Below are 12,878 nucleotides of genomic sequence, written 5' to 3' on the forward strand. Positions count from 1 at the left end.
ATGCACTGCATGCTTAGTGTACATAACTGGCCCATGAAGTGAGCTGTATGCATGTGCAAACCATGAGGTTTCTGCATTTAGTGAGAAGCCCAAAAGACGGACAAACCTTTAGAGGCTATGGGGGAGATTTATCAAAGCCTGTGCAGCGGAAGAGTTGCCCATAGTAACCAATCAGATCGCTTATTTCCTTTTTAACAAGGCCTATGCAAAATAGAAGAAGCGATCTAATTAGTTGCAATGGGCAACATTTCCTTTGCACAGATGTTGATAAATCTCCCCCTAAATCTCCCCCTATGTCCTTGCTCAACCACATGTAAAAATAGTGTCTTCTAGTTCTCATGCAGATTTCTCATATCTTCAGAGAGTCTCCTTGGTATATATCAAGTATTATTAGTAGTAAGTGTCAGATAAAAGTTAGAAAATTGACTGCAGGAACAGACTACACAGGGGTTGTTTGTAGTCTGTAACCATGGGAACAGTTAGGTCTACATACAAGCTGTACACAAAATGGTTGTAGATTTCTTAAAAGCAAGACTGTTTGCAATGTTTATTAAGTATTGCTGAACCCATGGGGAAAAAAAAACGCTACTTGATTGCAAAGGTGAACATGGCATATAAAAACAAGACACAAACCTACTAAATTTCAAAACTTGCACAAAGTGTTCCCTTAAATGGGCACGGTCATTAAAATTTTATTCAAATGATACAGCAGGTAAAAATTAACATTTGTAAATTTTATCCCTGTAAAATAATATAAATATATTATATATATATATATATATATATATATATATATATATATATATATATATAAAAAAAATGTTTAGGTCGCTTTCATGGCCTTATAAATCTGCCCACTAGGGGTCTCCTTTCTGGTTCAGACTGCATTCTATCAGCTCAAAAGCACAGACTTTGGTCTCCTGGCAGGAGACCAAACTCCAGAAGTGCTGTCTGGCCGCATAGGCAGTAAATAGCACTGGCTCTCTGCCCACGTATGAAACCGAGCAAGCGAGTCCTATTCACTGCCTATGGCCAGAAAGCACTTCCTGAATTTGGGAGACCCCTAGTGGCCAGATTTATAGGGCCATGAAAGTGACAAGACTTATGTGTATATATATATATATATATATATATATATATATATTTTTTTTTTTTTTTTTTTTTTTTTACAGGGAGTGAATTACAAATGTTATTTATTTTACCTGCTGTATATTTTGCAAACAGAGCCCATTTAACCATTTGTTTTTTACTCTAAAATGGACCCCTCTTTGTAAGAATGTAGGGAAGGAAAATGCCCAAGATTTTGTTTAAATTAAAAAAAAAAAGATAATTGCCAATAATCTCGACTCCGCTATGCAAGAGTTGTTACTATCATATAGCACAGTGAAAACTTTTCATAAAGAGTAGACCCCACACAGACCCATTATCATGCTACAACTGACAGTGTTTCTATATGTAATATGACCTGTAAAAATACTGTATCTAGGAAATTTCCAAAAAAAAAGGAAAAAAGTAGATGGCTTAACAACGACACAACAGCACACAGTCATTTGGCTATAAAAAGCAAGGATCGCTTCTGCCCACTAGCATATACGCCAGGCAGGTAACTAGATTATATTGATATGTTGTAACACTTCCCACTGAACATTTGGACACAGATACTTCTAAAGGCCACTAGTGACACGGATTCACGTGATCATGTGATCATGCTACAAGTGTGGTAAAAACCTTTTCCTTCACTTTGCAGACAACATGCATGCTTCAGGCAAAATCCCTTAATCAACCCCTCCCCCTGTACCATGGAAAGCCTAACTCCACTCAGAACTACTCTGTTTGGTCACATTTATGCACAGTTTGCTATTTAGTTATAAACATGGGATTGTGGGGCTGCCTACAGGCATTGACCAGACAGAGGAAATATTGTAATCACCAGGGGTATTCCGGTGGGGAAAATAAAAAAAAGTTTTCAACTCAACTGGTGCCAGGAAGTTAAACAGATTTGTAATTTACTTCCAGTGCTGTGGAGTCGGATTCGGACGAAATTTTGGGTACCTGGAGTCAGAGTTGGCAAACATTGCACCGTCTACTACTACTAAATTTAGATTGGAATAAAAAATAAATAAAAAAATAAAAAAAAAAGTTTAAATATTCCAATTCACAAAAATGTATAATTAATGACTTCTCTACTGTAAGAATAAAGACCAATGCATGAAGTGCCTCAGGTAACCGCAAAACAAACACGTTAAGTGACCGTGAACAAGCTTTTCATGTGCTTCACTATATGGCACACAACGCACAATTAGGAGCGGCAATACTTATACTTTCCATAGTGTTGTGTTCTGCTGTTACAGGGAACCCATGGGTAACCTAGCCTCTCACTGATAAGGGGTTAAGTAAATATGTTTTTTGCAGGAGTAGAGACTTGTATAAGTGAAGGGAATGGAGGGTCAATAGTTCAAGACTGAAGCTGTAAACCATTGGAAAAACTGCTGTCATTCAGCTAAGGCTATAAAAACTTGTAAACTCTGTTAGCTTAAACTTTAAACATGACTATGGGATTCTACTAGGGAAATCATGTTTTATAATAAATGCCCCTTCCTGGATCCTCCCACTGCCCTATCTTCAGCAGCAGATCAGCACACAAAAAGGAGAAGGCAGCAGCTTCTGCCCAACTACCTCTCTGCTAGAAGAGCTTAGAAGAACTTTGTGGAACAGCTTTTTGGATTCAACTGTAAGTGTTTATAAATGCAATTGCATATTAATACAGAGGAGTCATAGTCTGAAGTAGAAAAACTGCGGAGTCGGAAAATGTATCTACCGACTCCACAGCCCTGATTACTTCCATTTAAAAATCTTAACCCCTCCAGTACTTAGCTGCCGTATACTACAGAGAAATTTGTGAAGTTCTTTCCAGCCTGACCACAGTGCTCTCTGCTGACCCCCCTGTCCTTGTCAGGAACTGTCCAGAGCAGGAGACGTTTTTCTATGGGGATATGCTTCTAATCTTGACTGTTCCTGACCTGGACAGAGGTGTCAGCAGAGAGCACTGTTCAACTGAAAAGAACTACACAATTTTCTCTGTAGCATACAGTAGCTGATCAGTACCGGAAGGATTAAGATTTTGAAATAGAAGTAACTTACAAATATAACTTTATGGCACCAGCTGATTTAAAAAACATTTGTTTTCCACTTGTTACCACCGGAGTTCCCCTTTAAGGACTCCTTATCTATCCATAGGATCCATTAAATAGTAACACCAACCATGTTCCTGACAGCAAGGATATGTCTGAAAATATCAGGGTTCGCTTCTGATCCAGTGACTTGCTTGCAAACTATCAGGATCTGGAGACAGGGTTGCGCCATCTCCAGATCACGACAGTCTACAAGCAAGTCATTGGATCAGAAGTGTCCCAATTTTTTTTTTTTTGTAACATTCTGCCTCCGGAGGCACGAATAGAGACTCCTTTTAAAAGGTTTCCATCTTTTTTTCCTTCCAATGATGCAGAACGCTATACTGTTCTGGCTGTGAACTAGCAGCCCTGAGTTAAACACCTTTACCGATTACCACAATGCTTCCTCAACAAGTCAATGCAATAGACACAGTGGCAGCTATAAAAATTAACTCTTCTGAGAACTTTACAAATAGTAAATTAAGGTCCCATACACATTATAAATAAAAAAAAAAGCAGTCTGGACTGGCTGATCACTAACATGTATGGAGGCTGATCGAGGGAAAGACAGACAAGGCATCTTGGATTTCACTTGCCCAATTCTTCGGTTTGAAAAAGAAGCCACCACCAGAATTGTCTAGTGATGCCTTACCCCCTCCTCTCTCCATTCAAAACACACAAACATTCATGTGTAGAGAGGGTTCGGGAGAGATAGCCATCATATGTGTATGGATACCTATATGTGTATGGATGCCTCAAAGTCCTCGGAAGGACTTTGAGGCATTGTGCTTTAAAGAACCATGCCAAAAACCACACAGCGAACTGATGCCAAATTAAAACACAAAAAAGGAAATTCCTTTTCAAAGCAGCAGATGTCATCGCAAAGGGAAGGAAGATGTTTTAGCAACCAAAAGCTTTCACACATCTTAGCAAGACCAAGGTTTACATGAGAGGGCCACTTTTAATAAATACATATAGTCAACAATTTTAGTACAGAAATGACTTCCACACCTAGGATGATAGAACCATCTGATAAGTATGGATTTCACAACCATGTGATCCCAAAAGAAAAAAAAAAAAGGGAACACGCGATATGTTTTAAAAAAAAACACAAAAACGTCCGTGGTTAAAAAAAAAAAAAAAAAAAATCTGCTCAAACAATTGGTTTCCATAAATTAAGACCAACTACTTTAGACAAAAACTGGAAAAAACATGTGGAAACAAATAAAAACAAAATATATAGATATACAGCCTTCTGGGTACGCAAAGTCTTTGGAAACATTCAGTGTGATAAGACATGTACTGTCCGCACAGGTCCTCACGTTATAAGCAGTGCAAATCAGAAATCCTTCCGCAGGGCGTAGACCTGTGTTCTCAAACTGTGGCCCTCCAGGTGTTGCAAAACTCCAACTCCCAGCATGCTGGGAGTTGAAGTTTTGCAAAATCTTGAGGGCCACAGTTTAAGACCACTGGCGTAGACCATGCACTTCCGTCTTAACAGTTCAAACTAGAGTCTTGCAACTTGGACCAAATCTTAATCATTTCTTGGGGTTTCCTAGGATGGACCAAAATTAAGTTGGAATAGGTACAAATGTTATTTTTTTGTTTCTCCTCTATATCAAAAGTCTTGAACCCCTTGTGTTTCTCTGGAGCAAGACCAAGCTTTTCAAGGCACATTCCAGTATATACATCATCAATAGGATACAAGAGAACTCTAGATGTTGCATTGTAAAGTCTTAAAGCAAGACTGCCCGAATAAAGGAAACCTCCGCCCCCAGCATAGGGTGGGTAGGAACCTTCAAACAGGCTCTCAGGAATATAGTACTTCAGCTTTTTGTCCCTATGAGGTCCAGCATCCTTGATCACATCTCCAACGAAGAGATCTTTGGCCTTTTCTGTGGACAACGTCTTCAAGTAATCCAGGATCTGATGGGTATTTACAAAGACATCGTCGTCACCTTTAAAGATGAACTGGACATCTGGACAGGAATGGCTTACCCACTTCAGAAAGAGCACTTCTTTAAGAGTTAAGTTAAAGAAAGTGTCCTTGTAATTCCAAAGGAGGATGTCCTTATACTTGTCACTTTCATATTTTACTAGACCGGAAAGGTCAGGATTATCATCTTCGGGAGGAGTATCTCCAAGGAGGAACACCCTGACAACAGTCATGTTGTTGACTTTCAGTTCTTTGCCCCAAGACTCCCGTATAGCTTGTCTTCTATCGAACTGCGGTGTAAGGGACTTTATGGCCAGCAGCAAGAAAGGTTTATCTTTACACTTATTTGGCTGGTCCAACACCAGAGAATAGTTCTTACATCTTAAATAATAAAGGAAGTCCTTGAATCTGACTGGCAAGTTCTCAAAGTCCTTTATTTCAGACTGAATATTTGTATCCATATCGCAGGAATTTAATAGACTCGCGTTGGAAGCCACCATCTCTTCCACGGTGACGTTATTTAGCAAGTTTAGAATTGGATTGTACAATCGGTCAAGCTTTTGTTGCTCTCTATTCCAATAAGCACCGCTGGATGCACGTTTCCTCCAGAACTTGCCAGTGGGTAACAGAACCTGGCGTTTTTCATTATCAACGTCACTGCCACTCTTCGATACTTCGACAATGACATAGATGAGAAAGTTTATCATCATTAGGATCCCCACCAATCTTAATCTTCTCCTTCCAACACTCATTTCTCATACCTGAAAGAAGAAAAGAGAAATCAGGTGATGTGCACAACACATAGGGGGAGATGTATTGAAACCTGTCCACAGGAAAAGTTGCAGAGTTGCCCACAGCAACCAGATGATCAAAAATGATAGAAGCGATCTGATTGGTTGCTATGGGCAACTCCGCAACTTTTCCTGTGGACAGGTTTTGATAAATCTCCCCATAAATATCTCTTTATAGGAGTAAGCTTTTCATCATTAAAGGGGTAGTCAGTACCTAGACATCTTATCCAAAAGGGACCCCCAAGATCTCTGTGCAGTACCTGATATTTGTTTAGAACGTTTGGAGTGGGCAGCGGGGTCTTGAAAGTCACTGTCACGCCCCTTGTGAAGTCACGCCCCCTCAATGCAAGTCTAAGGGAGGTGGCGTGGCAGCTGCCACGCCCCCTCCCATAGACTTGCATTGAGGTGGCACGGCAGTGACGTCAAGACCCCCGCCGCCTGCTTTAAGCATTTGGAACAATGATATTTTATCATCTTCCTTGAGGTGAAAAGGTCAGGACACATCAAGTTTTTAAGGCTAGGGCAACAAAGACATTGTGGTACGTACTGATTGTTGACTATACAGCTACTGTCCGAATACATACGTTGAGGCTTTGCTTACGCGTTTTGGAATATCCGCAAATAGCGGCACAAACTTTTTGCAACACCTGAAGATTCAGCTTTACGTAAACAACAGCTCCCAAGGCTACGAGTTCTTAGCCTAAATTGAAGATGGCCCAGCCACCAGCTTATCAATACAAGTCTAAATTAAGGAGTATTACACATACTGGCCATTCCAGTTTATTATATCAGAGTCCAGAGGAGACAGCCTTATAATCCATAAGGGCATTTAAAAAGGGTTTTAAAAATGGTCAGTGTTGCTCTAAAAAAAAATTCCTCCGTTTGATAGCCTAGATGATTTCTTACAAACTTTTAAGTCAATTTACCAAAAAGAACTAGTTACCATAGAAAAAAAAAAGCCCTTGGTCACTTGGAGGGAGATTCATCAAAACCTGTGCAAAGGAAACATTGCCCATAGCAACCAATCAGATCGCTTCTTTCCTTTTGCAAAGGCCTTGTTAAAAATGAAAGGCAAGCCGATTGGTTGCTATAGGCAACTGGGGAACTTTTCCTGTGCACAGGTTTTGTTAAATCTCCCCCCAGGTGTCTCACTTCCCTAGAATCTGCTGTTTACAGAACAACCGGCAATCTCTAGTAAGAGGCACCAAAACTGAACACAGGAAGTAGGGGTGAGGTATAGCTAGTGCAATGCACAAGGAAAGGAGACCACCAAAAATCGGTGAGCCTGTCTGCATTTTCCTGAGGATCTATGCTGTAAGTAAAAAAGGTAATCCAAGGCTTCCCTCTCCTCTTAACATAAAGGTCTGGCCAACTTATGTTTTAATAGTATGTGCATATTGTAAATACATCGCTTTGTCATCTGAATTTATTCTCCCCCTCCCTTTAGCCTGCAAGCTTATAAGTATCATCAGCAGCTCCATACTTCTGTAAACCCGGCGCACCAGTAACCCCCTCCTCCACTAACATGCCGACTATAGTAGTGTTCTGTGCAAGTAATTTTCCAGCACACTGTCAGTCTGTTCAGTCCTGTGTACTTTTATCAGCACTATTTCATAGCAAAGCAGAGAGGATGGTCATAAAGTACAGATCTGCTTGGGGAAAATCCCTCTAGAAGATTTGATTTCTACTGCACTTAAAGGGGTACTCGGGTGGATTTTTTTTTTTCTTTTTTAAATCAACTGATGCCAGAAAGTTAAACAAACAGATTTGAAATTATGGCAGACCAAAGATAAAGGATCCGGCACTGCTGAATCTATGGCAAGTAGGCAGTCACAGGTGTATATATGAAGCAAAATAAATTCGTAAGGTACTCAGTCCAGAAACATCAGATAAATCCAAATGAACGAAATATAGATTAGTGGACGGCACTCGCCCAGGTAGAAGCTTCAATTAATCCTTTATTAAAGGGACACCGCCACTCTGTCTAATAAAGGATTCATTGAAGCTTCTACCTGGGTGAGTGCCGCCCACTATTCTATATTTCGTTCATTTAGATTTGTAAATTACTTATATTAAAAAAATCCTTAATCCTTCCTGTACTTATTAGTTGCTGAATACTACAGAAGAAATTCTTTTCTTTTGGGATTTCTTTTCTGTCACGGCCACAGTGCTCTCTGCTGACACCTTTGTCTATTTTAGGAACTGTCCAGAACAGCATATGTTTGCTATGGGGATTTTCTCCGGCTCTGGACAGTTCCTGACATAGACAGAGGTGTCAGCTGAGAGCACTGTGGTCATGACAAAAGAAATCCAAAAAGAAAAGAATTTCCTCTGTAGTATACAGATGCTAATAAGTACTGGAAGGATTAAAAGGGGTATTCCAGGCAAAACCTTTTTTTTATGTATCTCAACTGGCTCCAGAAAGTTAAACAGATTTGTAAATTACTTCTATTAAAAAATCTTAATCCTTCCAATAGTTATTAGCTTCTGAAGTTTTCTGTCTAACTGCTCAATGATGATGTCACGTCCCGGGAGCTGTGCATGATGGGAGAATATCCCCATAGGAACTGCACAGCTCCCAGAACACAACAACTCAACTTCAGAAGCTAATAACTAGTGTAAGGATTAAGATTTTTTAATAGAAGTAATTTACAAAATCTGTTTAACTTTCTGGAGCCAGTTGAGATATAAAAAAAAGTTTGGGCCTGGAATACCCCTTTAAGATTATTTTTTTATAGAAGTAATGTACAAGTCTAACTTTCTGGCACCAGTAAAAAAAGAAATAAATAAAAAAAAAACACACGTTTTCAACCGGAGTACCCCTTTAAGGTCCTTTTATACTGATTTATCGACCCCTAAATTAGTATTCATAGTAATATTCTTAATGGCCAAGTAAAAGACCAGCAGTCAGTCTTGCCAATTGGCTGAATGCATTTTTATACAGGCTTAAAAATAGTTACATCTTCCGGTGTAAATGGGATATATACTGCCTAGAAGCGACTGTACAGGCATTTACTCCTGACACCGCCCTTTGTAAACTGTCCTTTCAGTGAGCACTCAGACTCACATCTAGTCAAATGGCAATCTTATCAGGCCATTGTTGGCCCCTTCTAAAGGGGACCTTAAAATGTGCATGTAGATTAGTCCTATTCTAGAGCAAGAGGGCTATTCCTTTCTTAGGTGTGGAATATTTCTGGAACATGGGACTAGGGCAAAAAATAACCTATTCACATGTATTGCTGACATTATTCTAGCACCGTGGTCTCCAACCTGCGGACCTCCAGATGTTGCAAAACTACAACTCCCAGCATGCCCGGACAGCCAACGGCTGTCCGGGCATGCTGGGAGTTGTAGTTTTGCAACATCTGGAGGTCCGCAGGTTGGAGACCACCGTGCTAGCAGATTGTTAGGACCTAGGTACAGAATTTGTGCCTATATCAAAGAATCCCAAAAAGGGAGTTCTCTGCTTTGAATAATCATTTCTAGTTGCAGTGACCCCCCAAGAGACTAAGACTGCAGCTGTTATCTGTCAGAAAACCAGACTGTTACATTTCCCTACAGCTCCTCCACAGGGAAAATTAAGCATTACACATTCAAAATAAAATCATGTAGGACAGTATAGGTCTTTCAAACCGATAGACACAAAGATAAAGGCTGGCGTTTTAAAGGGGTTATCCAGGAAAAAATTTTTTTTTATATATCAACTGGCTCCAGAAAGTTAAACAGATTTGTAAGTTACTTGTATTAGAAAATCTTAATCCTTTCAGTACTTATGAGCTGCTGAAGTTAATGTTGTTCTTTTCTGCCTAAGTGCTCTCTGATGACACCTGTCTCGGGAACTGCCCAGTTTAGAAGCAAATTCCCATAACAAACCTTCTAAACTGGGCGGTTCCCGAGACACGTGTCATCAGAGAGCACTTAGACAGAAAAGAACAACCTTAACTTCAGAAGCTCATAAGTACTGAAAGGATTAAGATTATTTTTATAGAAGTGATTTACAAATCTGTTTAACTTTCTGGAGCCAGTTGATCTATTAAAAATTTTTTTTTCCTGGATAACCCCTTTAAGTAGGAGTGCCCCTGAAAGCGGTTGTCCAAGATTAGAAAGACAGGGCAGTTTCTTTAAAAAAATAAAAAAAAAAAACAGCACTATTCTTGTTCTCAGGTTGTGTGTGGTATTGCAACTCTGTTCAACTGAAGTGAATGAAGTAATACCACACACAACCTGATGACAGGTGTTTTTTTTTTTTAAGAAATTAGCTCTGTCTGTTCTATTTCTGGACAACACCTTTAACTTTGCTATTATCATGGGATAACCCATTTGTCACCTAGTGTCAGAACAGAGGTCAGTTATATTTGGAAGCCAAAGTGGGAACAATTGTCCCCCCATTTTCAGGATCGATATGGGTCCCTGAGGTCAGACCTCCACTGATCAGCTACTTCTTCCCTTTCCTGTGGATAGGGGGTAACTTTGGACCTTGGGATAACCCCTTTGAACGTGCGAACAACCAAAAACCATGTTCTTGCCTCATTTATCGTGTTGTCAAGGCAACTAAAGAGAAATTTAGGTCACTAAATTCAACAATATCCACCTATGTATTTGGCACAGGTCTCCATGACAACACTGCACAGTCTAGGTCATGTGGTCATCTGAATCTCCCGGTAGTGAAGCTTCAGGCTTTAGGCCTGTAACCCCAAATGTCTCAGAAATACATAAATACATCATAAACATAAGACATTATGAAGAACTTTTTTTTTTTTTTTAAGGCCTCTGCAGTCATTGGCGGAGTTAAAACAATGTTTCAGGTCTACTTTATATATAAAAAATAGCTTATACTGGAGGCCATAATCTGCTCAGAATAATAAGGGGAGAGAGCTGGGCCAAAAAGGGTCAAACATGCCAGGAATGTATTACATCAGTACACTAGCTGCCGATCCTAATCCACCAGACTGCAGGCAGCATCCATTACGCTTTTCCTCACATTTGTCCTGCAGGTCACCTTCAGCTCTGGCTCACAACCGGTATGGAAACTGCCGGAATGGACCGTATCACTGTTGTCCACAATAACCAGACTGCAGTTTATTTTTTTATAAACTGGTTGCTAGGGGCGACACTAACAGTATCCATGGGGATTGGCGCTATTGAAATCCAATGGAGGCAATATGCCAGCGTTTTCCAACCAGGGTGCCTCCAGCTGTTGCAAAACTACAACTCCCAGCATGCCCGGACAGCCGAAGGCTGTCCGGGCATGCTGGGAGTTGTAGTTTTGCAACAGCTGGAGGCACCCTGGTTGGAAAAAAACACTGCCTAAGACCCACATTGACCTAGAAATCTGGGGTGGGGTGAATCTACCACCACATTTAGGAGGGAAGGAAAATGAGGCTTAAAATAACCCATGAAAAATCACAGTTGTCTGTCGAGCTCCTTCCAAAGCAGGTGGTATGCAAATATTCAGACACGAACCAGGTTATCACTGTCAGGGCTGCAGACATTGGGCACAAACACTAGCAAATGAAGGAATGTAAACTGGGTTTTTAGGATCCTCTCAGGCATTGAAAAAACATCTATTCGCAGAACTAAACCAGCTTTTCCCATGGCTTGGGGGGGGGGGAAAGTGATCTGAATGTTCTGGCACCAGATATGGAAATAACACAAGATTCAAGATCGCCTAGTAATATTATAAGTAGTTGTCCTTTGACCCAGGCTCTAAGACTATGTTCCCACAGCATTTCATGGGGGGAACCTGAGCTGTTTGCCGGACACACTACCTGTGAAGGTGGTGTGAGGAGCTGATTTGCATATTTTTTTTACCCAGGAGCCCGTGGAGTGCTATATGGCCTACTTGAATCTCCGTTTTACACCAGAAGTGGTGTCCTCTCCTGAGGAAAGTACTGAAAATATATTTAAAAAAATTATTAAATTTTTTTATTCATCATTAAATTTTTTCTCATATATATTATATATATATATACACATACATACATAAACATGCATTACACATGTTCTTCCGTGTGTGTGTGTATATATATGACCGTGTACACAGTGAACTGAATTGTTTTACGTGTACTTCAATTTTCGGCGGGGCAGGGTATTCTGTGTGAAAATAACATGGTTAAAGCTGGAGGCGGATTTACCTCAATGAATGGGGTTCAACTTGTCCCTGTCCTTTAGAAAAAGTTAAAGGGGTACTCCTCCCCTTTAATCTTGAAAGATTGGGAATGGGGCCAAAACCCTTTTATTTTCAACTTGTGGCAAGGGTTCGTATTAATAGAGCTCTGACAAAAAGTTTTCAATTCCATAAAGAAACAAGACAGGGATTACTACCACCAAAACTACAACAACCACCAACACAAGACAGGGATTACTACTACTAATACAACAACAACAACCACCACTACCACCAAAACTACAACAACCACCAACACAAGACAGGGATTACTACTACTAATACAACAACAACAACCACCACTACCACCAAAACTACAACAACCACCAACACAAGACAGGGATTACTACTACTAGTAATACAACAACAACCCCCACTACCACCAAAACTACAACAACCACCAACACAAGACAGGGATTACTACTACTACTAACACAACAACAACCACCACTACCACCAAAACTACAACAACCACCAAAACTACAACAACTACTAATATTCTTATTACTATTACTACTATTACTATTATTATTATTACCTCTAGTACTTTTGTTGAAAGATATATAGTTCCCTATGAGGGATTTGGAGTAAAAAATATTTCCCAAAAAGTTCTTGCTTACGCAGATGACATTTTTCATTGTCAAAAACCTGCACAATAATCTCATTTCAGTTATAGCAGCAATTGAAGGGTTTGACAGGGTCTCAGGAATGGTAATCAACTGGAATAAATCAAATTTACTTCCCCCCCCCCCCCCCCCCTTGAGAATGAGATAAGGGAAGGCTTTGGCCCTCCATAGTTCCATAGCTCCATAGTA

At 40.1% G+C, this 12,878-nt stretch overlaps 1 protein-coding gene across 5 annotated transcripts in view; it reads right to left on the reverse strand.

Moving 5' to 3' along the window:
* Positions 1-3,414: 3,414 nt before the first annotated feature.
* B3GNT2 (UDP-GlcNAc:betaGal beta-1,3-N-acetylglucosaminyltransferase 2) overlaps positions 3,415-12,878 on the reverse strand; it is a 44,912-nt gene continuing 35,448 nt past the window's right edge. For all 5 annotated transcript variants that reach the window (XM_056568015.1, XM_056568017.1, XM_056568014.1 and 2 more), the window contains one exon: positions 3,415-5,867. In XM_056568015.1, the coding sequence (XP_056423990.1) occupies positions 4,665-5,858 (1,194 nt within the window). In that variant the 5' untranslated portion in view covers positions 5,859-5,867 and the 3' untranslated portion in view covers positions 3,415-4,664. The remainder of the gene's footprint in view (positions 5,868-12,878) is intronic.

This window comes from Hyla sarda, chromosome 3 (genome assembly GCF_029499605.1).
Source record: "Hyla sarda isolate aHylSar1 chromosome 3, aHylSar1.hap1, whole genome shotgun sequence".
Lineage (NCBI taxonomy): Eukaryota > Metazoa > Chordata > Amphibia > Anura > Hylidae > Hyla > Hyla sarda.